The 24,418-nt window shown below is 41.1% G+C and overlaps 2 protein-coding genes and 1 long non-coding RNA gene across 7 annotated transcripts; 1 reads left to right on the top strand and 2 right to left on the bottom strand.

Annotated features, from left to right (window-relative positions):
- Window positions 1-2,020: 2,020 nt before the first annotated feature.
- LOC134454436 (phosphorylase b kinase gamma catalytic chain, skeletal muscle/heart isoform-like) lies at window positions 2,021-12,371 on the bottom strand. The gene is made up of 10 exons (XM_063205425.1): window positions 12,088-12,371; window positions 11,233-11,391; window positions 9,891-10,069; window positions 9,648-9,702; window positions 9,455-9,520; window positions 8,509-8,666; window positions 5,307-5,397; window positions 4,024-4,177; window positions 3,468-3,593; window positions 2,021-3,072 (listed from the first exon to the last, which is right to left on the bottom strand). The coding sequence occupies exons 2-10, from the start codon at window positions 11,313-11,315 to the stop codon at window positions 2,809-2,811; spliced, it is 1,176 nt and encodes a 391-aa protein (XP_063061495.1). The 5' UTR covers window positions 11,316-11,391; window positions 12,088-12,371; the 3' UTR covers window positions 2,021-2,808.
- A 256-nt stretch (window positions 12,372-12,627) lies between these two features.
- Window positions 12,628-17,689, bottom strand: chchd2 (coiled-coil-helix-coiled-coil-helix domain containing 2). Of its 2 annotated transcripts, none has more exons than XM_063205427.1 (4): window positions 17,506-17,689; window positions 16,844-17,102; window positions 16,009-16,228; window positions 12,628-13,188 (listed from the first exon to the last, which is right to left on the bottom strand). In XM_063205427.1, exons 1-4 carry the CDS (start codon window positions 17,550-17,552, stop codon window positions 13,178-13,180), a joined length of 537 nt encoding a protein of 178 aa, XP_063061497.1. In that variant the 5' UTR covers window positions 17,553-17,689; the 3' UTR covers window positions 12,628-13,177. The 2 variants fall into 2 exon arrangements, with proteins under 2 accessions (XP_063061497.1, XP_063061496.1); XM_063205426.1 differs by having other exon boundaries at window positions 16,009-16,243; window positions 17,506-17,688.
- Window positions 17,690-21,247: 3,558 nt separating this feature from the next.
- Window positions 21,248-23,655, top strand: LOC134453630 (uncharacterized). 4 transcript variants are annotated; one of them, XR_010035683.1, is made up of 6 exons: window positions 21,248-21,329; window positions 21,442-21,500; window positions 21,669-21,785; window positions 22,396-22,470; window positions 22,738-22,806; window positions 23,118-23,655. It is a non-coding gene; the product is annotated as an uncharacterized LOC134453630 (long non-coding RNA). The 4 variants fall into 4 exon arrangements; XR_010035682.1 differs by having other exon boundaries at window positions 21,442-21,785; XR_010035681.1 differs by having other exon boundaries at window positions 21,261-21,500.
- The last annotated feature ends 763 nt before the right edge of the window (window positions 23,656-24,418 follow it).

A 24,418-nucleotide genomic window follows, 5' to 3' on the forward strand; every position in this document is an offset into this window, starting at 1 on the left:
ATGAACTTATTTCACCACGTCAACTGCTGACATGTTATCGTCTTTCCATGTACAAAAAATACAGGTAGTAATTTGGACCATTTCTTATTGCAAATATACAGTAGGTATTGTAGTCTTTGATTAGACAGGCCACACCCTCTTAGTGACGCAGCACTTTAAGCGTTGCTTCTACAATAGTCAGGCCAGGAGCAATACAAATATCCTTTCTGAGCTCCAGAAAAGTAGGGAATTCCTCCCACTTTGTCGGGAAGCAAACAACCATTAGCAAACCAAGGGAGGCGGGTCAACCATGCCCTTTTGGGAAATGTTAATTGTTATGCTCTTGGTCAGACCAAGTCTCGAAGAGATTTGAAAGTCGATGATAATCAGGCTAGTCTTTAATTGTACTATGTGCTGAATAGAAGTGGCCCCCCTTAATAAACTGGGCAGGTTGTTTTGCATGCTCTGCTTGTTTTCTAGTCACAATTGTAAAAGTGTTAAATCTAGCAAACACCATCCTCTTGTTCTTGGAAGGCATTCAGTAGGTTGGTACAGAGAGGAGAGACATGAAGTTGAAATTGGTTGTTGCCTTCTTGGGGGACAGCCTGCAGTAATTCTGATCTCACTACGATTTTACCAAAGATTCTCTATTCTATGCATTTAAACCGTCTCTGATTTTACTGCACATGTTTTTTTTTTGTGTTTTTTTTTTACAATATTTTGCTTTGAAGTTCACATTTGCTTGCTTTTTTACTCTGTCTAAAATAACTTTGTGATCAGTCATTGGGCACGTTCGTGATGAAGCAGTGCTGCTTTTGCTAGGCAGCGCGCATGAACACTTGGCCAGTTTGATACATTCTGGATAGAATTTTCTAACCACAATGCATCAAACTGGCAAAGTGCACATGCGCGCTGCCTAGGGAAAGCAGCACTGCTTCATCACGATTGTGCCCATTGTCAAAATAAACAATGGTTGATTAATTTCATAGCAATAACACTCATAACATTTAGAAATAGAAATGCATTCAGAGAGTGCGATCCTCCACCAAGGAAGCTGTTTCTTTGCACACCACACACACACACACACACACACACACAGATAGACAGAATTTCACCATCAAAGAGGGATGTGAGTTACATTTTGGTTTATTTGTAATATTGAATCAATCAGAACGTTTTCTCTTACAGGTTATAGTGTAAGGTAACTCATGTGTGCCTAAGGCTAAAGTAGCAATGTATTGTCAGGTAAACTACTCAGATACTGTAGTCTAAAGCAGCGATTAAGTAGCCTGGTTCTCACCGACGGTGCGTGTGTGTGTAGCTCTGGAGCCCCCTGTTGGAGCGGCGCTAAACACACTACCGTCTGGTAGCGCAGCCATTAACATGGTCTTCTCGAGTAGAAAATAGAACATTTCGAGTAGAAAACGGAGCATTTATTGCTTAAATATCAACGGCAGCTCGCATTGATGAGTCACAGGACAGATTATAGACTATATTGACTCTTTAGAGATGAACAGAAAACGTATTTGGAGGAATTTGTTGGTGGTGAGTTGCAATAAATGCACTTTTTATTTTCTGACTCGAGAAGAGCATGTTAACGGCAGTGCTACCAGACGGTAGTTTGTGTACACACACGCACTGTCGGTGAGAACCAGGCTAGCGATTAAGTGCCAAACATGCATGTAAACTCTTAGCAGCGAGCAAAGATAACAGTCCCACATTCAAACCACATTCCTTTAGAAGGCTCAGGATATTACACTTTTCATATAAATAACACTTAAAAACACACATCCAAGTGCAAACACTTTAAAAATAAAACAATGACTTCCAAACAATGATAAAGTATATTTTGACATCTTTAACAAAATACCAAAATAATTTATCAACAAAAAAATATATTGTTGCATTAGATCTTTTTTAAATACTGTATATATAACAGACTTATAATGTTCTTCATAACATTTCTCCTCTAAGTCAGTTTGGAGGAAGCCTTCAATGGCCATCTCTGAGGTTTTTTTTTAATACACAGTGTACTCATCTGTCTCTAATGGAGTGCATTAGTCACAATGTCCAACAGTAAACTAGATGGTATTCCCTTTTAGTAGAGTTCACAAGCAATGAATAATGAAAACTTTCAGTGGACATCCTGTCCATGTAACGACGTATAAAGAAGAGCCGTGCGCTCATAACCTTTTAAACAAGCTTTTCTTTTAGTGACCAGTGGCACATTTGATTCCATTGCACCATTCACGGCCTGGTCAGATTGCCGAATTCTCCCACCCAAATTTATCTTAGACAACATGTGAGGACACACACATTTACTGATGTTAATATTAACAAAAAAATACCTTTCATACCCAGAACAGGTAAGTTATTACATTTATACACAGGATAGGTTGCACAAGTTTAGAGTAGCATGCAACATCCTATACTGGCTAAATGCACAATGACATATGATTCACATTTATGATGAAAGTGTGTACTTCAAGTACACATTCACACCATAAGGGGTTTCATATCCAAGTAAGGAGTGACACATAGCTCTTATTACTTTTTCACTCACCAGTTGAAGTGCATTCTACCTCCAGTGTCCCCTGTTATTTCCTTAGTCTCCAATTTCAGAAATTTAAAATCAAATAAGGCTGATGATTTAGTGTTTATGTGGCGATGCGGTAACTCTTCCTTAAGATTCCTTCTTAAGTTTCTTTCTTCAGTGCTTCTTGGGTCCGATGCTTTAAGTGGATGTTACCATAGACTTATATATGCATATACAGTATATGTATATATACATATATACAGTACATCTGATCTGAGACACGTCTATGGATGTTACCACGTTTGGATGGTGGCGGTTTGTTCTGTCGCAATGGACAGCAAGATGGTCTTGGGCGTGTTCTCGAACAGGGCGGCTCTGTTCTGGGTCTGGCCCTTCTTGACCCAGTGCCCGTAGATCTTGAAGGCACAGGCGTCGATGAGCTTGCGGAGAGGCTTGATGGCATACGGGTCGCTCTGTATTACCTCCTTGGTCACAGGCTTGGCCCGACGATAGTTGCAGTAGATTCGCATAGTAGCGAGCACAGTCATGCATATGACCTGGAACAGACAGGGTACGGACAGGACAGAAAATGTCACCAAGGAAATTGGATGAGCATTCATTCCACATTCTAAACGATCAGCTTTGGAGGACAAGTTGGGAGTTTACCTCTTACCATGTGTTTTCTAACCGTTCACAATGAAAAAGATCATGTCATGTCATGAATTGTCCTGCTTCGATCATGTTTGACTTTACATATGTTGCAATGCTATTCAATAATATTCAATCAATGATGGTGGAAAGGGTTAGAAGAAGAACCTAGAAAATCTGACACCACCACCATCAATTACAGTACGGACGCAGTTGGGCAATGGTGCTGCTAAAATGCCGTAAACTTTCGGCCCACAACATACAGTATAACCCACATGAAAAGCGTCCACTGGCGCTGTCTCACCTTGAACTTCCTTAGCGGGCTGAAGTGGCGAACCTCTGCCACCACGTACTGCTGGAAGAAGGGATGGTTCAGGGCATCGGTGGCTGTATATCGTTCTGCAGGGTTCACCACCAGCATTCGAGAGATCTGATTCGAGAGATACAACAAGTCAGTGACGTTGAGAGGCCTTCTTGATGTTTTGTTGTTGGTATTGACCATGGTGGGGCTGACTGTTAGGGGGCCCTACAGAAGGTGTATATTGGTGGGGCCCTAGGGCAATTTCTTAGTCTGCCTAAAGGTAAATCCACTTTGCACATGGCTGTATGCGTACGTAACATCACACAGCAAACATACAGTATTCCTGTCTCAACCCCTTAATGCATGCCGTACCTCCTGTGGCATGCTGTAATAGACATTGAAAGTTAACTACTATAGTACTACACTACTGTGAAAGTGCACGGGGCCTTTAGTGATACATTACGACTTGGTCATTGCCATTGTGGTAACAGCTCATTTATAATGCCATGTCTTAAGGTGTTAAAAGGCATTATCTATTCCATAATATAGAATAGCATACCAGGTCTTTGACGGTGTCGGAGCGGTCGTCCCACTCTGGAGAGCCGAACTGGTAGTTTCCGGCCAGGATCATGCGCAGCATCAGCATCTGCTTGCGGTGCCAGAAGGGCGGAGAGCCCGCCAGCAGCGTGTACATGATCACCCCAGAGCTCCAGCTACAAGACAAACAACAGCATGAGCACATTCTTTTTAGACTTTTTTCTTGACAGGATAGTCCGAGAGAGAGACAGGAAATGTTTGGGAGAGAGAGATGGAGAAGGGTCGGCAAAGGACCCGGGCCAGAATCGAACCCGGGTCGGCCGCATAGCATACGAGTGCCCTACCATTAAAATACTTGCAGTATTTCCGAGCATTATTCATGAATGTGCATATCATTTTCGTCTATGTGTTTCTGCATTACCAGCCAGGTTTAACAGTACGGCCAAATTAAGAGTAGCAATGCAAGTCTATGGGGAGCAAACAAAATATCATCAAATGTAATTATAAACTACTTTAAAATAAATGCAAAATTCACCAGAGTGCAAAACAGCTATTATATCCCGCCCTGTTATCATTTGTGGCTTGATGTTAATGCTGCCCATTTACTTGCAGTGATTATGCTAAGCTATGTTAATAATTCTGATCCAATAAATCTGAGTACTGAAAACACTGAGAAGAAAATGATATGCACATTCATGAATAATGCTTGGAAATACAGCAAATATGTGAAAATCAAAAAAGGGTGGACTGGTCCTTTAAGCCATGGTAGGGCCAGCATGGGCATCATCAATTAAGATATGTCCTTAGGGATAAACAAAATATATTTTTTTACCCCTCCCAGCTTTTAACATCACATGGACCCAAATGTCCTTTATGTGGGATTTGTATGTGACGCACGTACACTGTGCAAGTTGGTATAAGGCCCTTAGGGAGGGTTTTGGTCCTTTGAGACCCGTGGTCCCCTGGGCTTGGGCCTGTGGGACTTGTGGTGCTCTGATCCTGGGCCCCGTGGGCCCGTTCATTAATCTAACACAACACAACATGGAGGCTCTATCACACACAATAATAAACGTACTCTACTCGACTCTACACTGCTCATCTCAGTAACTGGCATTCACTACCAGTGTCAAGCTAACGCTTTCATCTATATCCTACAATACTGTTTATTGGTTCAAAGTCAGGGTATGCTGGCAGCAGACTTCACATATGGCTTCAGCTGAGGCCCAAGTTGACAGACCATGCAAAAATGTACACAGTCTAGACATACGTAGTCATGAGACAATAAGCCACACTCGAGCTACTCACATGTCGACTGCAGTCGTGTAACCAGCGTGGTTGGGATCCATGGAGCACTCAATGATCTCAGGAGCAAGATAACCTGGGGTTCCGCACACCTCTGTAGACAGAATACACATTTTTTACAATTTGTTATAGGCCTATGTAAAATTGTCAACACACACAGAAACACAAACATCTAATAGCAATCTAAAAATCAATACCTGCTCAATGGTTCTGGCCCTAAATGTAAAATGTTAATTCTTTTTCTTTTAAAGGTTGTCATTCAAGTGTAAAAAAAAAGATCCTGCACACTGTCCATTCCACCCAGGAGCTTTAATACAATGTTTCGGTTATCAGACTTTCTTCAGGTAGAATTATCTTTTAAAGGTACAAGTGGCATGGCCTATTTGTGTCTACTTTTTGGTGCCTGAACAAAACAATTGTGATGTCAGATCCTGCAGTTTAATATCAGCAAGACTCTTTTTTTAAACACTGACATGGTCTGCAACAGTTCATGGAGACATTAGGAATACTACCTGACAGGATCTTAATTCTACACTCGCCTCAAAAAGAGTTGTCGCCTACCCATCTGTTTGGAATAACAGCTAATAACCTGACTTTCAATTAATCACTTGGCTTCAGAAGTCACTCATATGAAAGCTACAACCCTCTCGAATGAAAATGTATGTACAAAAATAAATTTCATGAACCAAAGAAAGATTGACCCTTTAATGAACACAGACAGGGCAGATTTTGACAAAACAAAAGTTTTGTCGCCTATCGAACATAATGTGAAAATGAGCAGATAAGTCACTTCAAAACACTTCAAATACTCAGATCGGGTGTCATACTTCATACTGTCATATCACTGATTCACTCACACCTCGCCAGAAAATCAACTTTGGCCTTAGGTGTATGTTTAGGGTCATTGTAATCATGGAAAGCAACACAATGAAAATCAATGGAGTTCAATGAGAGATGGTGACATATTTGCTATTCGTAGGGCAATACATTTTTAACTTCATGATGTAATCAATGATAAAAGCCCTCACACACCAGCACCATGCATGCAGCTCCACGTAAGAGCTGTATCCCTCCCATGTTTGACTTTAGGCACCATGTATTTTTTCCAAATTCTTCACCTTTAACACCAAAGAAGTCTCTCCCACTGTCCTGTCTCAAAAAAGCCAGCCTAGAGTATGTCAGGCCTAATTCTGACAAAAATGAAGGCTAATGGGACTCATACTCTGAAGTCTAATGGGACTCATACTCTGAAATTTTAGAACTTATAGCATCAAAACTATATGGTGTTGGAGATGAAGAATATGAAAAAAGAGAAATGGTGCATAAAGTGAAACATGGTACAGATACAGCTCTTATGAGGAGCTGCATGCATGCTGCTGGCGTGTGAGGGCTTTTATCATTGATTAAATCATGAAGTTAAACATGTATTGCTCTACGAATAGCGAATATGTCACCATCTCTCATTGAACTCCATTGATTTTCATTGTGTTGCTTTCCATGATTACAATGACCCTAAACATACACCTAAGGCCAAAGTCGATTTTCTGGAGAGGTGAGAGTGATTCAGTGATTAAGTATGACACCCAATCTGCGTATTTGAAGTGTTTTGAAGTGACTTATCTGCTCATTTTCACATTATGTTCGATAGGCGACAAAACTTTTGTCTTGTGAAAATCTGCCCTGTCTGTGTTCAATAAAGGGTCAATCTTTCTTTGGTGCATGAAATGTATTTTTGTACATACAATTTCATTCGGGAGGGTTGTAGCTTTCATATGAGTGACTTCTGAAGCCAAGTGATTAATTGAAAGTCAGGTTATTAGCTGTTATTCCAAACAGATGGATAGGCGACAACTCTTTTGGAGGCGAGTGTGTATATGCAACAGAAATCTACCTGTAAAGCTCAGCATCAATTGGTGAGCTCACAGCATCTCTGACATGTCTTACAGATTTGATACCAAATGAGCTAAAAGCCATGTAATTGGTTAAACAGGCATTGTATCCTTCTGAAGTGACCAGAGAGAGGGTGCTAACACTGCACCTTTATATAAACTGAATGTAGATCGTTCATAAAAACTCTCACATTTACTAAGTTGGACCTGCATCCAAGCATTTCTCACATTTTCACCAAAATAAAGAGGGCAAAAAATAGAAAAATATCACTACAAAATTACTGCGTGCTGTTTACCTATGTCCACATTGGTGTTAATGTATGAAAACTCAAACTAACACAGACTACGGCCACGATACTTGTTTGTCAGCTTTGATATTTCATGTGGTGAGAGAGAGAGAGAGAGCGCAATACAACAGATGACCACAGGAAGTTTGACATGAAGCTAAATTAAACATCTTCCTCTCATAGGCGCCAATGTAAATATTATATATGAGGGCAGCCTTGCAACGCGATAGTTGCAACACACAAGCGTAGTGAATTAACTGCCACACTGAAATACCTCACAACAGATGGAAGATACAAACGACATTGTGTACTTAATAGACCTGCCATATTTAAGATATATTGTGTCCAGGGCTCTAAATTAACATTTTTCATAACTAGCCCATTTGGTTTGTAGATGTTAAATCTTAGGCTACTACTAGCCATACAGTACATACACTCACAATCAAAGTGGCTAGAGAGTTTTCTTTTCACTGACCAAACTGAATTTTCACCAGCGTTTGGCCGGTTGGCAGGTGTTAGAGGCCTGACTGTGTCTCAAATCTTTTTCAGCACCAGAAGATGTTAAAAGGCCAGTTAAAAGCTGTGCCTTTACTACAGCCTCCTGTTACTGTTCTGCTCTGCTCTAAAGAAGACCTGAGCGAGTTCACAGTCCCACTCAGTAAAGGTCAGTACAAATGACTGATCAGGAAGAAGCACATGTGAGCCACCAGTGTCCTGTTCCATCTTGACCTTTGACACTTGAACAAAAATAACATGACTCAGCCGGTCTGGCTGCATGGGCTTGCACACGCTGTAAAATACTAACACCTAGTGCTTGATCGTGAGAATACAGATACACGTAACAGCCAGACGGAAACCCAGAACTCACCAAAATACTTCAGAAATATTGTTTGAGCCGTTGCCAAAAAAAAAGAGAGAGAAAACCAAATAGCAAATGGCACCAAATAGCATGTATTTTTGGACAATGCTTCACAAAACTCAAATGTAAAAGAATGTTTTTTTTTAAGTAATGCAATAGATTTGGATCACCTTTTAACCTTTGATCGGTCTGCACAGCGAAGCCAAAGTCTGTGAGCTTGATGTTCATGTCATCATCCAACAGGATGTTCTCTGGCTTCAGGTCCCTGTGGACAATGTTCTGGGAGTGGAGAAACTGGACCACCTCCAGCAAGGCACGCATAATCTTTCTGCGGAAACACAAAACCAAGACGTCTACAACTTCACTATGCCTCAGTCATAACACTACCGTCTACAAAACTTTTGTATACAATGCCCCACCTCCAGTAAGGCATATATAATCTTTCAGCTGACACACCAAACAGAGACGTCTACAACGTCATTTTACCTCAGTCATAACACTACAATCTACAAAACTGTTGAATACAATGCCCCCTTCCAGTAAGGCATGTATGATCTTTCTACAGACATACAAAACACATATAACTACAACTTTGCTATACCTCAGTGCTCACACTTCCATCTACAATACTATTGAATACAATGCCCCACATACCAGATAGTTTGTTTTGACTGTAACTAGCATTATTACATTGGGTACAACTAAATATAAGATTATATTATGCAGTTCTGACACAGAAAGTCTTCAATTTAGGCCTCGAATACACATATATGGATATTTTTTAAAACTGACATTTTTATTCATTTACATATAAACACGACATGTAGGTTTAAACAATCACCATTATGACAGGTGTGTTTTAGAAATATCCACCTGAAAATATTAATTTTAGAGAGGCAAACTCTTTTTACATGTAAACAAAAGACACAAACATAGGCGTTTACAAAAATAGTCATATGTGTAAACAGGGTCTTCATCGTTAATTTAATTCTAAACAACGTAAAGTATTACTTATAATTCTGACCTGCATCAAAACCCTTTTTCTAGAAGACAAAGTTTATTAATGTGCTGCAAATTACAAGAGGTTAGAAAAACAAAGTCTCAAAAATACTCTACCTTGTTTCTTTCTCACTCAGGGTGACTTTTTCAGTGAGGTAGTCAAAGAGTTCACCTTTTTTCATTCTGCACAGAGACAAAGGGACGATGCACTGTTAATGAGAACCATTCTCTGCACGGGCACATACTATATTCTGTATGCATTCACATATGGCCATGGCTAAAGCCAACTACAATATTTTATAACACTTACAAGTCAAACACCAGGAAATAGAAGGCCTTGGTCTCGTAATAGTCCCTCATCTGGACTGCAAAGAGAAAAGCAACCAATTGAATGATTATAACTTCTAGTCTATATGAGTATAACATTAGGCTAGTATAGTTTTTGAAGCATGTGTACATAATCTACACAGCATACTTTTTGCAAGCTTGGTGGTAAAGGATGCATGGGAACTCTGCGTGATTTAAACATATTCTACAATCTTTTTCTTCTTACTTATGTTTTCTTGCCCGTAGACTTTCTTCAGGATGTCGATCTCCTTTTCTGTCGAGTCCCGGATCTCTTCGATCTCAGTGGCCGATATCTTATCGGAGGGGGTGATGTCGATGATCTTCACCGCGTAATCCTGGCTGCTGCGTTTGTCAATGCAGCGACGCACAACACTACTCACTCCCCTAGGGGCCAGGTGACAACAAAAACGCTGTGAATGAACACAATACACAAACATGCCTAACACCTGCTACTAATATCTTACAGGTACATCTATAAGGGTAACTAACTCACAGAGCTTTCTACACTCTTCAAATAAAGGTTGAGGCCCTTTCAGTCCAAGTAGTAAGTCTGTATAGTGCATCAGGGCTGGTTATGAACAAATGATAACAGGCATGTCCTCATCAATGGCTGCCCCTACAGCTGTAGTTGTAACACTACTGACTTTATGAATGGGGAACACTGACCGGATAAACAACACGCATATGCGTCAGCAGCACAGGTAATAGCTTACCTATTTACACACTGGCTATCACATGGGACTACTCCATGATTGGTCTACTGTGAGTCCCATATGTTCTAGGCGTGATTATATGGCTCAAGATATCCATGGGTTGATAATAAATAACAACCATTCATTAGAATGCTTGGCCAGTATTGTTTTAACAATAACATGTATTAGGCTACCAAGTCTTGGGATAAAACTTGAAATTGAACTGGTTGGTGAGAAAATGTGGCCTAAAAGCAATCACTGCAGCAATGCAAAAGGTGTTAGCTGCATAACCAAGATAACACATTATAGGGGTCGCTGGCAAAAGGAACATGATGTCCCTCTCACACACACATTCTTGGCAGGAGCACTAATCTGGCTTTAGTATACAACCAAGATACCACGGTGGGATGAGAGTGGCCTACTGTACTTTGGTCATGTTTTGAAAAGCATCCATTGAAAACACAAGGGTGTGTGCACAAGTAGGTTGCACAATGTTATCCAAGACAATGCAAATGCATTACTTCCTGACAGGTCAGAAATAAAAGCTTGGTTGTGTGTGTGGTTAACTGCAGCATGAGCAAGTAGGCTATGGGGACTGATTACCAAACACGTTCATTGCATCTACATGTTCTTCAAGGCTCATGGGCCACGGCTAGGCTATTTCAAGGGACCCTTTAATGCCATTATTTACACAAGGGCAGCCCACTTGTATTCTCCTAGTGCCAACCCTTTTTAATCCCCCCCACACACACACCCCCTCCCCTCCCTCCACTCGTTAAGGCCACCGCCACTAGGTTGCAGCATAGTTTCCCAACACAGAATATAACATTACAAAAATGTGGTGTTCAAGCCAACCTTCCCAGGATCTCCTTGGGTTCATATTTGTCATAGAACTCCTGAGCTCCCGCCCAGTCTGGTATATCCTCGTCTTTGGTCATCGTGGATGTCCTGTCCTGTTGTAGACCGCAGGTGTGGGGAACTTGAATTCTTTCAGGTGACTGGCTCTTCTCCAGGCTGTGACAAGTGCAAATTAAGTTATGCATCGATGGGACACTTGCGAGCGCAATCTCAATGATTGCGCGTCACGACCAGTTTCTTAATCTCTTTCTCTCTCTCTATCTTTTTTTTTTTTGCTATGTCCAACAAGGACAAATCAGTCCAATGGGCTGGAAATTGTCCAACTGCCTCTGTTTTCCATGCACAATCGTAGGCTTTGTCGTGATATGAACCCAGCTAGCTAAAGACCACCCTTTGGCTCCGGTAGGATGGCTTGGCGTTCCGTCGGCGCTTTGCGCATCAGATTATTAATGAGCTACTAGAATCATTGCTGTAACAATTCATTTCTTGCACTCTTTAGCTCAATCGAAGAAGCATGCGTGTCCCTCGTATTGCTCGCCTGATAACGATAATGACGAAGCGACAGAACAGAAGCCACTGTATGCTGCTTTCAATGGCTGTCTTTGCCGCACCAAAACAGAGCGGGCAGACGCGTAATCAAATTAATTTAGCACTGCTCAACGCGAATATGTACTGGACGATTGCTCAGCCAATATTTGACAAAACGCATTATTATCAGAGCATTACCGTGCCCGTGCTGAGTTTAGCGGCTGTGGACATGGTGGTCCCACCACATTGCAGAGTCTATAAAATCTATGCAACAGACTGTTGTTTACCCTGTGCGGTGCCATGCAGTGAGTGGGCTATACTTACAAACAAGACAGTGACAGCTACTCCAAATAGCCAGTTGCTACTTTTCCATCGCTAAGCCAGAATATTTACAATAAGTATTCGCAAACAAAGTGCAGAGACCGAAAATGTTCAAACTGTTGCTGTTGCCCGTGTCCCGGCAGAAAGACCCACGAGGAACGCCGCCCGTTAACTTCAGAAGGGCAACTGTGAATGTCATGAACCAAAAATAAATGGCTGCTATTCGGTCTGGTGAGGCTGTCCCTGCGTATACCCTGCAGCCTGATATTAAGGACATAGCGCTGATGTGTCATTTCAGTGAGTAAATATATGAAAGGGAGATCTGCCTGCGTGACGTGGTGTATAGACGTCATGAAGTTTAGAACTCAGTACTCTGCAATAATGTTACAATTTGACAAAACATGCACACACGTATGCAACAAGCTTGTTGAACACTTGTTCACCATATTGTTCTCATTTAACTTCTTCCACCTTGTAGCCTGTGTTCATAAGCATGTCCCTGAACAGTAATTCATTCATTTCCATAGCATCAGACATTAATCATAACTTTTTCTCTCCCTTTATTTTTTTGTCAAAACACTGGTAAGACTGTCCGGGAGAAAGTTATTGGCAAAACATCCAGCTTCCCTATGCTTAAAAGAAGACACCACAATCACACAATTATATGCTTAAAAAAGCAGAAGATCCTACAGGGACCATACCTTGCTGGTTGAGTAAGGTAAAACCAGTAAGGTGGTTGCGGATGACCCAGATGTTGGTTTAAAATTAGTCTAGTCGTGAATGAGTGCGATGCTGCATCACGTCAAGAAAGACATGCAGAGAGCCAACTTTGCATGGTACGGCCTCATTTTAATTTTGAATCATCATGTACATTAAGTCTAAAAAAAAAAAAGCATATAAATATAAATCAACTAGGTCATAAGACTATCAGGTCACACAAGCAGGTGAGATCTCCAAGATATAACTGAATGCTTTGATGGTAAGTCATTGTCATCACAAAACAGGTTTGCCAGGCTATGCATTTATACATTTATTGGGTTATTGTGTGTTCTGGTATTCATGGTTGCAGGTTCAGCATCTTCAGGTCACGTGGTCACGATAAGCCTGTGGACAAAAAAGGAAAGTATTTCAGAAATACTGGATCTCATTCTCATCATGACATGCCACATGTCGAGCAAGTCAATAACTATCCTAATGCATACTTTGTACAAATTACTTGTATTACTTCATAATATACTGGTAATAATTAGGGTATCGGCACCCGATACTGCTCATTATACTCGTACTCGCCAAGCACTTGCCGATACCAGGAACGATACTGCTATTACACAAAACAATGCAACATCTTGTCACATTATGTGGACTTGAAAGCAGCATGGAAAAAAAGTGCCACCTCATACATTTACTAACATTTAAATCTACATGGAAATGGCCAATAAAAATATCACAGGTGGAAAAAGACAAGGTCATGCATTTATTTTCATTGTGGTGGTAAAAGGTATCGGTATCGGTACTCGGTATCGGCAAGTACACACGTTAATGTACTCATACTTGTATCGGTTTTCAAAAAGTGGTATTGGTAAATCCCTAGTAATGATAGTAATTTAAGTCATAACACAATGGTCAATAGATGGCGCCACCCTCATTAAAGACTCCCCTTCTCCTGCACAACATATCAGCTTTACATTCCCCAAGTATCAAAGTGCAGGCACCATCTATGGGGTTATAGCAAAGTTAACGAAATCTCTCAATATTTCAAGGCATTAGCCACACACAAGAGAGCAGTTAAAAAATAATAAATCAAAAACATTATTCCACATTTCTTAAAAAAAAATACTCTGCTACAGTCAGGCATTCCCGTCATATCAATGCATTATGGTAGGGCTCCAAAACGACAACACAGCAGTAACAACCAAGCATATACATGACCAACTTCATTTTTTGAGACATCTTTTAGACCCCATCTTACCTTACTGCAATATTGACTTAAAATGGCACACACTTTGACCTTTTGCAGAAACAGAGTGTGTGTGTAAGTAACATACATGTGTTGTTATTACTTGCCTTTGCTAGATCATTTCAGATCTGCATTCATATACGATAGTCGTAGTGCAGTGATTCTCAAACTGTGTGCCAGGCCCCACAGGTGTAGCCAGGCTGCGCCCTCCTTGTGATGCAACACCTTCGGCGGTGTTGCGTGATTGCAAGTCTATGATAATCAGGCAACCACAGGTGTGCCTGTAGTTGAAAGTATTCCAAGTGGTCCTTGAAATTGTTCTCTACAAATAATATTTACGTGTGCGTTGCTGTTGACTATTTATTGGAGTTGAATTGTTTATCGGGTTAGAGGTGGGCCCAGAACATTTGTGAAATATTATCAGAGGATCCAATGGCGTCTTGGAAGTGCATTACATACACTTAGACTCAGTTTTTTTACCCGAAGGTACAGGGTATTGGTTACAGTCCCTATAGAAGTGTGGGGTTAGGTGCCTTGCTCAAGGGCACTTCAGCCATGAATGGAGGAGCTGGTAAGGGTGAGATTTGAACCTGCTACCCTCTGATCTAAAGGCCAGCGGTCTAATCATTGAGCCATGGCTGTATCCTTTAGCCAAAGGACACAAAGCTCTGCTTTAGGCCTGTCCGTTCAAAGCCAGTATGCATTAGACACCTGAGGACACCAGCAAAAATGACTTCACGCATAACACCAATTGCATGTGCATATTGTGTTGCACTTGTGTAATATGGATGGACCCTGAGAAGAAAAGGTGCTTCTTTGCTAAAGCCAATGGGGAAATTAATACAAACAGACTACAACACAGCGGTAAGGTTCAGCATCCATGTGGAGCATGGACTGCTGCAGGGCCAATGCATTGAAAACATTAGATTGGAGCATGTGGCTTTCATGACAAATAAGTGCCGTTTTGTGATTGTTTGCCATTCTTAAATATTGCCCCTTTAAAGCATTACTTAGCAATTTTTGAGCTGCCTGCTGGAACATCTACTACATTATTGTAAAATGTTAGTCCCACAAGTTCAATGTTTATCACCTCAGAGAGCCAGCAGTCAATGCGTACGTAAAGTAAGGTATGGCTAGTTTGTTTCGCAATAGTGACAGGGACAGGGTCATCAGTCTGGTGTTGCAAGTATGGCTTTCCACCCACAGACCAGTAGAGTCATCGGTCACTTACTAATGATTCCTTAAAGAGTCAGCTGACTCTTCCAGGTGGCAATTAATCTAGAAAAAGTTCCCTAAATCCCCTTAAGTTTAGCACATAGCACCGAGAACTTTTACATGCAGGGAATATTCAGCTTTTATACAGAACATTGGAAGTATTTTACCCATGAGTCATGTGAACTCTTTATTTGTTCTGAATGCAGCAATACTTGTATCCCGGGAATATTCCAGTAGCACAACACTCCTCCACACATGTTAAAGGTACACTGTGTGAGATTTTTAGTTGTTTATTTCCAGAATTCATGCTGTCCATTCACTAATGTTACCTTTTTCATGAATACTTACCTCCACCATCAAATTCTAAGTATTCATTATGGCTGGGAAAATTGCACTTTTCATACATGAAAAGGGGGATCTTCTCCATGGTCCGCCATTTTGAATTTCCAAAAATAGCAATTTGTAGCTGCAAAAATGACTCTACTTGGACCATACTAGAAAATATGTGTTTATTACTTTCATGTAAAGATCAAATTTGGCAATTGGCAGCCCAATTTCAATGAGCAGCATAGTTGCAGTACCCTTTTTGACCATTTCCTGCACAGTGTCCCTTTAACAGAATATTCCGAAACTTGTTTGAAACCAAATACTCCCAGCATGCAACTGCACTCAATCTGCTGAGTTCTAGAGTTCTAGTTGTTTGGCCCTTTAAGTGCAACATTCTCTACAGTTTTACCAGGCGGCGTACTCACCACTGGATAACTTGCACTGCTTCAGCACTTCGCTAAATCCCTCGCAGAGCTTCAGGTCACTCTGGGTCTGAGCGCATTCGATAAACTGCTTCAGTTCGTATGCGCAGGCGCCCTGCTGCTGGGTAGGCTCCTGTTGGAACATGGACTGCTCCTGTTGGTACATGGGCTGCTGCTGCTGATACATGGGCTGCTGCTGGTAGGGCTGCTGCTGATAGGGCTGCTGCTGGTAGGGCTCCTGGATAGGAATCAGAGTCTTGTTTTAGAGCTTTTCATATAGAACGCAGTTGTTGAAAAAACAAGCCACTGGCAAATTGTGTGGGAAAGTCACACAATGACCATAAAATGAGAGACTGTTTCTGTATATATGCATAGGGCTGTAAAGATACACTCCACGCGCGATTCGGTTCGTATCACGATTTTTGGCCTACGGGTCGATACACCTCGCGATTTCTGAAATGTATCTCATTTAAAGCTTGGAAGAATTATCACATTAAAATCTTATGGTTGTTTTCTGGACTGAAGGATAACAAAACGTTGAAAGGGTGCATCACGATACAATATTGTGACTCTGAGTATCACGATTTCTCGGTTCGATTCAATATCGTTACAGCCCAAGTATGCAGGCTGTTCAGTGTGTAGCCCTGGGGTCCCATAAGATTTACATACTGTAGTCATGGACCAGAAACTACTTGAAAACATTCAGACATTCTTGTCTGTCAAGGTTCTCATTCATCCAGGTCATCTAGTTCAAAGGAGTTTAGTTGGCAAATGGACTTGTGTTTGTAGTCAACAGTTTGACTTAGCCAGTGTTTGTTTTTTCAAGTTCACGGCTCACCTGGTAGGTCACATCAGGCCGGGCAGGCTCAGACTGTCCTCCACCGCCGCCAAAGCCTCCAGTCATGGCGTGTCCTATTGTGTGGCCCACGGCCGAGCCCACAGCCACCCCGGCCGCTGTAGTGGCCATCTGGGCGAACATTCCGGGCTGCCTAGGGGCCGCGGCTGGAGCAGCCATGGCCGATGGAGGTGCGTGATGAGGGGCTGGGGCATAGGATGGTGGTGGAGGAGCAGGTCTAGGTGGTGGCGGAGCCGAATAGCTGAGAGAGAAGAAAACAATGTTCACGCGGTTATCAAAACAGTTTAGTAAATGGATATCCAGATTAGACATGCTCTTGCACTGTGAATAATTGACCACACATAGTCAAAACACGTCAGGTCATTTTTTGATAAGACAAGTAACTACGCTTCCCCTGCTAGGAGTTTGCTAGTTACATTGTTGACCCAATCTTTATACGACCCTCATACGACCCTTCAACCCTCATATAATCTAAAAATCCGACATAACACAGACAGAGTACAAGTATTCAATATTAGATTAAATACACAGTAAAATATCTTTCGATCCAGCAGTGTCTGCAGGCTAGCACAGGCTACCACTGTTTACATGCTAACACTAGCAACGTTATGTCATTGTTTTTACATCGCCACTGTAATTCATACCTCGGTGGAGCCATCCTTGATGAGCGGCTGCGGCTTCCCCTTGGCATTTTCACTATCGTCCCTTCAAAAATCGTCAAATAATACTTTAAAAGACAGACTAGTTACAGCACTATCACATGCGACTCGAGGACTCTGTTGAATACGACCTTCGCGCAGCTTACCCCGGAACTTTCTAGTTTCTACGTCAGAGTTGCGTGTGTCATCGAAAGCGTTACATCAGTTAAAGGCACAATGTCGTGCATCATGCTTACACAATACTATTCCAATGGTCTTTTCATGTTACTATTCCACAAAAATACATTTGCTATTAATACTACAGCTCTTATATTTTTGTATTATTTTACAATTCCGTTCATGATTGCTCTGCCTGGGCTGGCACAACGCCATGCCTAATAGGTCTATTTGGTAGGCCTATGTTAGAGGATAGGCTATTCACCTGTTCAGGCTGATGAAATAGCACTTCCCAATAGGCCTACTGAACAATTCAGTTGCGAAATACATTTCTGTCAGACATGGACTTATTGTCTGCCAGACTAGTCAAACTAATACCTTGTGACAATCCTTTCCCCCATAATATTGCATAGGCTTTGGCTCTAACTGAACTCTTCCAGTGTGACCTACTGAGAATCTTCACTGACACTATTACAGTCCATGAATAGGCCTACAATTGTGTCCCCAATTAGTCATTGAGAACACATGCCACATGACCGGAAGAGTTACTAGAGCTACTACTGTCTTGAACAGTCAGGCGGAGACCTGGCAAGGTCCACACAGAAGTATGGAAGTGGAAGGGGGGCATGAGGTAAACAATCATCAGGCCTCAACACCTAAAAGCTGCCAAGTGCTAATAGCATAGGGGAAAGAGATAATGTTCCAAATGCAAGAGTAGATATTTTCCCTTTTACGTAAGCTTCTCACGGGCCTGGTCCTTGTATTTGGAAACAAAATAACTGTTGCGATGACTGAACTAAACGTTGCCTGCAAGAGGCTGATAGGCCTACATCAACTTTCTGCAGCAGTCAATTTTACAGGTCAGCAATTGTGAGCGTAAATACCACCTCTCATAACAAGCCAGAAAAAAGTTGTAGGCTGAACATCCAATATATAATTATACGCAATTTTAATAAAATACATTAAGGTGACATTTTTGGCAATAAAATCAGATAATGATGTCATAATGACGTCACAATACCCAATGATGACACCGAAATTATATACAGTATATTATTTTTGACTGAAGATCCTCTCCTCCAAGTTTGGTGGTCTGGTCATACGCCATTCGGTTTCTAGGTTATGGGGGGGAAAAGCCTGGTCTGGATAGGGTTAAACAAATATAGGCTTAGAAATATTTCCATAAAAAAAATTGCTGCTTAAAAGTAGGGGGTGTATCGCGGCAAGCGCTTCATTAGTCTACCCTTGGGCTAGCCTACTTGTGAGTTCAGACTAGGTGATTTCTGTAGGCTTCATCACTTCCTTTCGTAAAACTCACGGTCCTATCCACGATAATGATACAGAATAGGCCTATATCAAACATGCCCATAATAAACAAAAATAATCAATATATTGATACTATTTACAATACTATATTTTTAGGTATTTCAAAAGTTGGTATATTCATCACATACATCAAGTGCAGGCCTAGACAAAGGTCTCACAGACTGTCTCTATAGGTTATTTTCTGTGAAATGGTCGAAATACTATTATTTCAATGGATTTTTAAAAACTATGATGATGGTTTGGTTAGGCCTATAGATTTCAGTTTCTTACGGAAATGTCTTCTCTTCTGTGACCTACTCGTCTGAACGCTTGTAATGCTGACAACTGCTCTACATAAATTCATGTATGAGTAGTTAGTGTGTGTGTGTGTGTGTATGTGTGTGTGTGTGTGTGTGTGTGTGTGAGAGAGAGAGAGAGAGAGAGAGAGAGAGAGAGAGAGAGAGAGAGAGAGAGAGAGAGAGAGAGAGAGAGAGAGAGAGAGAGAGAGAGAGAGAGAGAGGTTATTAGCAATGTTTTATTTAAATGTTTTTAGTTCAACTGCACATTGGAGACTGGTCAAACGCAATTTCAAACTCCTGTGCTAACCATGTTACATAGATTCTTGACAATAAAGTACACTTGAACTTGAACTCTATAGGCAGGTGCCACAAATTTGTCCACCAGGTGGCGAGCCAGTGAAGTGGTGTGAGAAGCCAACTGTTCATGTAATAGGCCTAGGCAGGCCTACAGCAATAAACTCCTCTAATTCAAGTTGCCCAGACTGCAGAGGATGATATAAGGTTTTCTTACTTTCATATAGAATGTCCCTGCTTACAGCACCCAATCATGGCAGAGGTAAAAGCCTTTCTTTCTTTCTTTCTTTCTTTCTTTCTTTCTTTCTTTCTGGCTTTCTGATCATTTTTTCGTAGTTTCTGCCCGGGTTCAAGTAGGCCCTCTTGCTAGCTTGCTCGGCTGTTTGCTTGCTGAATTAGTTTTCTCAATATGTTTTTTTTATGTTTTTCTATATGTTTATGTACTTTTAAGATGGATGGTGGCTTCTCTCTCCCTCCCCATATTTGACACGTAGGAATTTTGTCAGATTTTAGAGACTAAGCCTTATGTTATTATTATAGTCTATTATTCTTTATGTAGCCTCTACAGCCTCAGATTTCAGATACAAATAAGTTAATTGACCTATGTTTAAGGTCATTTTATCATATAATGAGGTAGGGGTGGGCGATATGACGATATTATATCGTGAATCGCGATATTGAGTAAAATATCGTCTCGAATCTGCCAAAGTGGAGAAATCGTATAGATCGTCTTGCAGTGAGGATGTTTATTATCAGTATCAGAGTGACGTTTTCTCACTTGTGTTGTTGTCTTCACTTTATTCTTTACATTATTGTATTCCAATTGTACACTTTATGAGAGCATCATCAGTGTGTTAACATTTTATTGACTGCAAATTACAAATTGCAAATATATGAAAGTTATTTTTTGTTGTTTTTATTTTTTTGGATGGAAGATCGTGATAAAAAATCGAAATCGTGATTTCATGTTAAAAAATCGTGATACATCATTTTTGCCATATCGCCCACCCCTATAATGAGGCATTGTCCCATTTCAGTTCCTAACCCAGTGTCAATTTTCATTGTTCCCAGCAGGTGGCGACAGGTGAACATCACTTCTTGAACAGCACTGAACCTGTGCAATTCCGCCTGACAGGTAAGGGAGCAATTTTGTCTGTGTTCCTTTGTATTTGTGTGTTATTGTTTTGTAAGTGCTGTGGTAGTTCTAAGTTTATTTACAAACACGCACACGCGCACACACACACACACACACACACACACACACACACACACACACACACACACACACACACACACACACACACACACACACACCAAAGGTAGGCCTAATCTTCTCATTTGCAATTGGGATGTTGAATGGTAAAAAGCCTGGGCTGGCTGACAGCGGGGGAACGTTCTCGTTTTCTCCACAGAGGCAAGAGGTCTAAAGAAACTAGTGTGTATGTGAGCATGGGTTTGTACTCATCCAAACATTCCCCCGTCCCATCCATCCAAATATATGGAAGACAAATTTCTGAGCAAACAGACAATAAAAGTTCATCTTATCTTATCTTCTATCCGGGTGGCCCCCTGTGAGGTTCCTCCTCCTAAATTTACAATCACGCCCCTTTACAGGACATTGTGGATGGGTTGTTTATATTATATCCAGGAGTCCATTAACCACAGTCCTCTACCAGCACTCTGAGCTGTAGCAAAATGGTGAAAGAAAGTGCTCTACTCAGATATATATTCGGGTTCTTTAATTTGCTTTTTGCGGTAAGTGGGCAGTGGTTAGGCTATTGGCACAAAGTGTTTTCAAACCATACTTGATGCTGTAAACTCTTTTATTTTTACCTTTTAAATAAGCTGTTTTGATTGTAGCTTGCAGATGTTGCTGTTATCTCCTTTGCGATTATTGTCCATGTCGTGATTTCTAACTTGCTGAAGGTAATGGTTTCACAGTTTTCCACGTGTGTTTTCGGTTAGGATTCGAAGTCACATAACCTATCCAACATGTGTAGGCCTAGCTTGTGTAGCGATTAACCTCTCTCAGAACGATGGATTGTCCAAGTGTGTATTTTGCTTTGTGAATTAAGACTTTGTGCCCCTTTTCAGTCTGGAAGTGTCGATAAGGGACTCGTCCTCTGGTACGTGATTGGCTTCATCACTTTTGCCATTTCGTTCTTGGGAGCTTACGCGGCATTCAGACAAGTCAAATGGATGCTGATTGCGGTGAGTGACTGCGCTAGGGCTGCACAATTAATCGAAAATAATCGAAAATCGTGATAAAATTGTGAAATCGAATTCGTGATTTCAATCGTGATTTAATCGTGGCAATAGTGACCTACCTTTAAGAGCATCCCTGAAGCCATCCCTGACAGGCTAGTGTTTCTGGCCACTAATCTGTCCACCTAAGTTTCATGCTATTGCCTTTACATAATTATTACAATTCTTTTTTTTTTGCTCATCCCGTATATAACTCATTATTGGTTATATTTCATCTTGTTATAATTTTCAAAAAAATCTGCAAAAAAATCAATAATGGTGATTAATAATCGTGATTACGATTTTGATCAAAATAATTGTGATTATGTTTTTTTCCATAATCGTGCAGACTGCGCATATAATTTCTGGTCATCTGAGACCGGGCCTCAGTGGCTCATCTTACCCCGCTCCCCCCTAGCTTATGTGTTTGTGCGATGGGGCATGGCGCTCAACATTTTTTTTGGGGGGGAAATTACTGTAAATGGGATCCGTTCACTTTGGGAATAAGGAAGCAACGGTGTCTGCTGGACTTTTGAGGTCAAGAGTAGTAGTGACCATTTGGTTCTTTGTTTTGCAGTTCCTGGTGCTGATGTGCATTATCTTCCTGTTCATGATTGTCACAACAGTCTTGCTTGCCATCAACCAAAATAAGGTAATCGAACATGGCCAAACTACATTTTAAAAGTAGTAAACTTTTTTGCTGAACTAGTGTGTGTGAATGTGTGTGTGTGTGTGTGTGTGTGTTTAGATGTTGTAGGCTATAGACCCTAATACAGTATATGGGAAAACAAGCATGTGTACAAAGTTTTATTATTAAGACTTGTTGCCTTATGCATACTACCTGTATATATCTTAACATGTTTTGCTTGGTACAAAGTTGACAACGTAGTAAAATTATGAATAATATTTTTCATTACAGGGATGTGGTCTCCATGGCTTGGCATGCCTTATGGAATTCCAGGTTGTATATGGGCTGACTGCTCTTGCTGTAAGCGTTTTCCAGTGCTCTTGTTTAATCATAGTGGGCAGAAAACAAGAAAAAATGTGCACAGTTTGATGGATAAATAGAAATCTGTCAATATCAATAAGGAAGAAGCTCTGCTTTCAAAAAAAAAGGAGCGGTCTATCTCCAGTAGTTTGTACGTTTGTTTATTCATTTATTTATTTTTACTTAGCCAAGATTGTCCCATTGAGACTGTGTCTCTTCTGCAAGGGAGTCCTGTCAAAATGGTTCAAATAGTAGTAGTGATGCATTGTTTCATGTAATGGATTGTGTTACTAACGTGCTTGTTTTTGCAGGGGTTGGCCATCGTGTTTTCTGCCTGTCTGATTGCCCAGATCACCAGGTAACTGGAGTTGAGGTTGTGCCTACCATGATGTTCAGCCCACCGGGTCAGATGCAATACAGATTTGGTCAACGAGCCGTACCATTAGGTTCTGTCTGACCCGATGTGTCTCCTGGACGTGCATAGCGATGTGAACCATTTTAAGCACCCCATCCAGAGTTTGCACATTTATACACTTGCCTGTATCAGGGTTGGAACTTTACACCCGTACACCCGCCAAAGACGAGTACATTTCAGGGCTGACGGGTACATTTCTCAACCCACTAGTCACTTTGATGGGTGAAAACGTTCACCTCAACTCGAGCTAAGAATAACTTGAATCCCATTCTTCACCCTAAAATTTATTACAATGCAGCAAATTGCAAAAATAATGAACTGATTATTATGATTATTACTACTTTACATTGTTCTTGTAATGTATTTTTTTTTTACTGTATTTAGTGGCATGTCTTGTCTTCCTTTTTTCTTCATGCGAGGTATTTTATAGGTTATTATTGAAGAAGGTTTTTTTTTTTTCAGAAATATGTAATAAAACCTCCGGACTACACCTGGCTCTGTCGCAACTTCAAATGATCTCAACTAATTCAGTGCTGATTATATAATGGATGGAATTCACACAAAGATGAGGCTGCGCAGATACTGCACACAGTAAACAAACACCACTTTGGCTGGCAGTGATTTTGCAATACGATAAATACACCAAACAGGGGCGGCGCTATAGGAGGGGCGCAGGGCATTTGCCCCTGGGCACAGGGCCTTTCCGTATTGGTGGTGTGAGCCCTATTATGACTTAAGCAGCCTGTATGGAGGGCCCTGGCAGTATTTTGCCCAAGGGTCCCGTGTGCAATTGTTCTGCCTCTGACACTAAATGCTAGAGCTCTGTCCTTGGACAATGTCCCTGGTGGTTTAATGGAATTCAAAAACCCCAGAGAGTAAGATGCAGAAACTAAGTGGAGCTGAGGACTGCAAGCAGTTGGCAACTGGTTTGACACTGTAAGAGTTGGGTTGACAGCAGAGATGGGACCAAGCAGTGCTGTAGTCTACTTTTTTGTGGTGGGTATACTGTACATTTGTGCTATTCTAAATATTGAATTAATATATTTTCACTCCTAATATTGCCAGGTCAAGTCTCAAGTCAAGTTATTTGTGACTTAAGTCTTACTCAAGTCCATCAAGAGTGCCCCCTCATGGCGTTAGTAATAGTTACATGTGGGTGTATGGTGCTTTACATATTATTTTTTCGTGAAGACACAC

The sequence above is a fragment of the Engraulis encrasicolus genome, chromosome 8 (assembly GCF_034702125.1).
Source record: "Engraulis encrasicolus isolate BLACKSEA-1 chromosome 8, IST_EnEncr_1.0, whole genome shotgun sequence".
Lineage (NCBI taxonomy): Eukaryota > Metazoa > Chordata > Actinopteri > Clupeiformes > Engraulidae > Engraulis > Engraulis encrasicolus.

Coding starts and splice junctions, on each gene's coding strand:
- LOC134454436 (XM_063205425.1), bottom strand. CDS start 11,315: ATGACCAAAGACGAGGATATACCAGACTGGGCGGGAGCTCAGGAGTTC. Junction 5,398..8,508: donor GACCGATCAAAGGTTAAAAG/GTGATCCAAATC, acceptor TTCTGTCTACAG/AGGTGTGCGGAACCCCAGGT. Junction 4,178..5,306: donor TACACGACTGCAGTCGACAT/GTGAGTAGCTCG, acceptor TTTGTCTTGTAG/CTGGAGCTCTGGGGTGATCA.
- chchd2 (XM_063205426.1), bottom strand. CDS start 17,552: ATGCCAAGGGGAAGCCGCAGCCGCTCATCAAGGATGGCTCCACCGAG. Junction 17,103..17,505: donor TCAAGGATGGCTCCACCGAG/GTATGAATTACA, acceptor CTTCTCTCTCAG/CTATTCGGCTCCGCCACCAC. Junction 16,244..16,843: donor GGCCTGATGTGACCTACCAG/GTGAGCCGTGAA, acceptor ATTCCTATCCAG/GAGCCCTACCAGCAGCAGCC.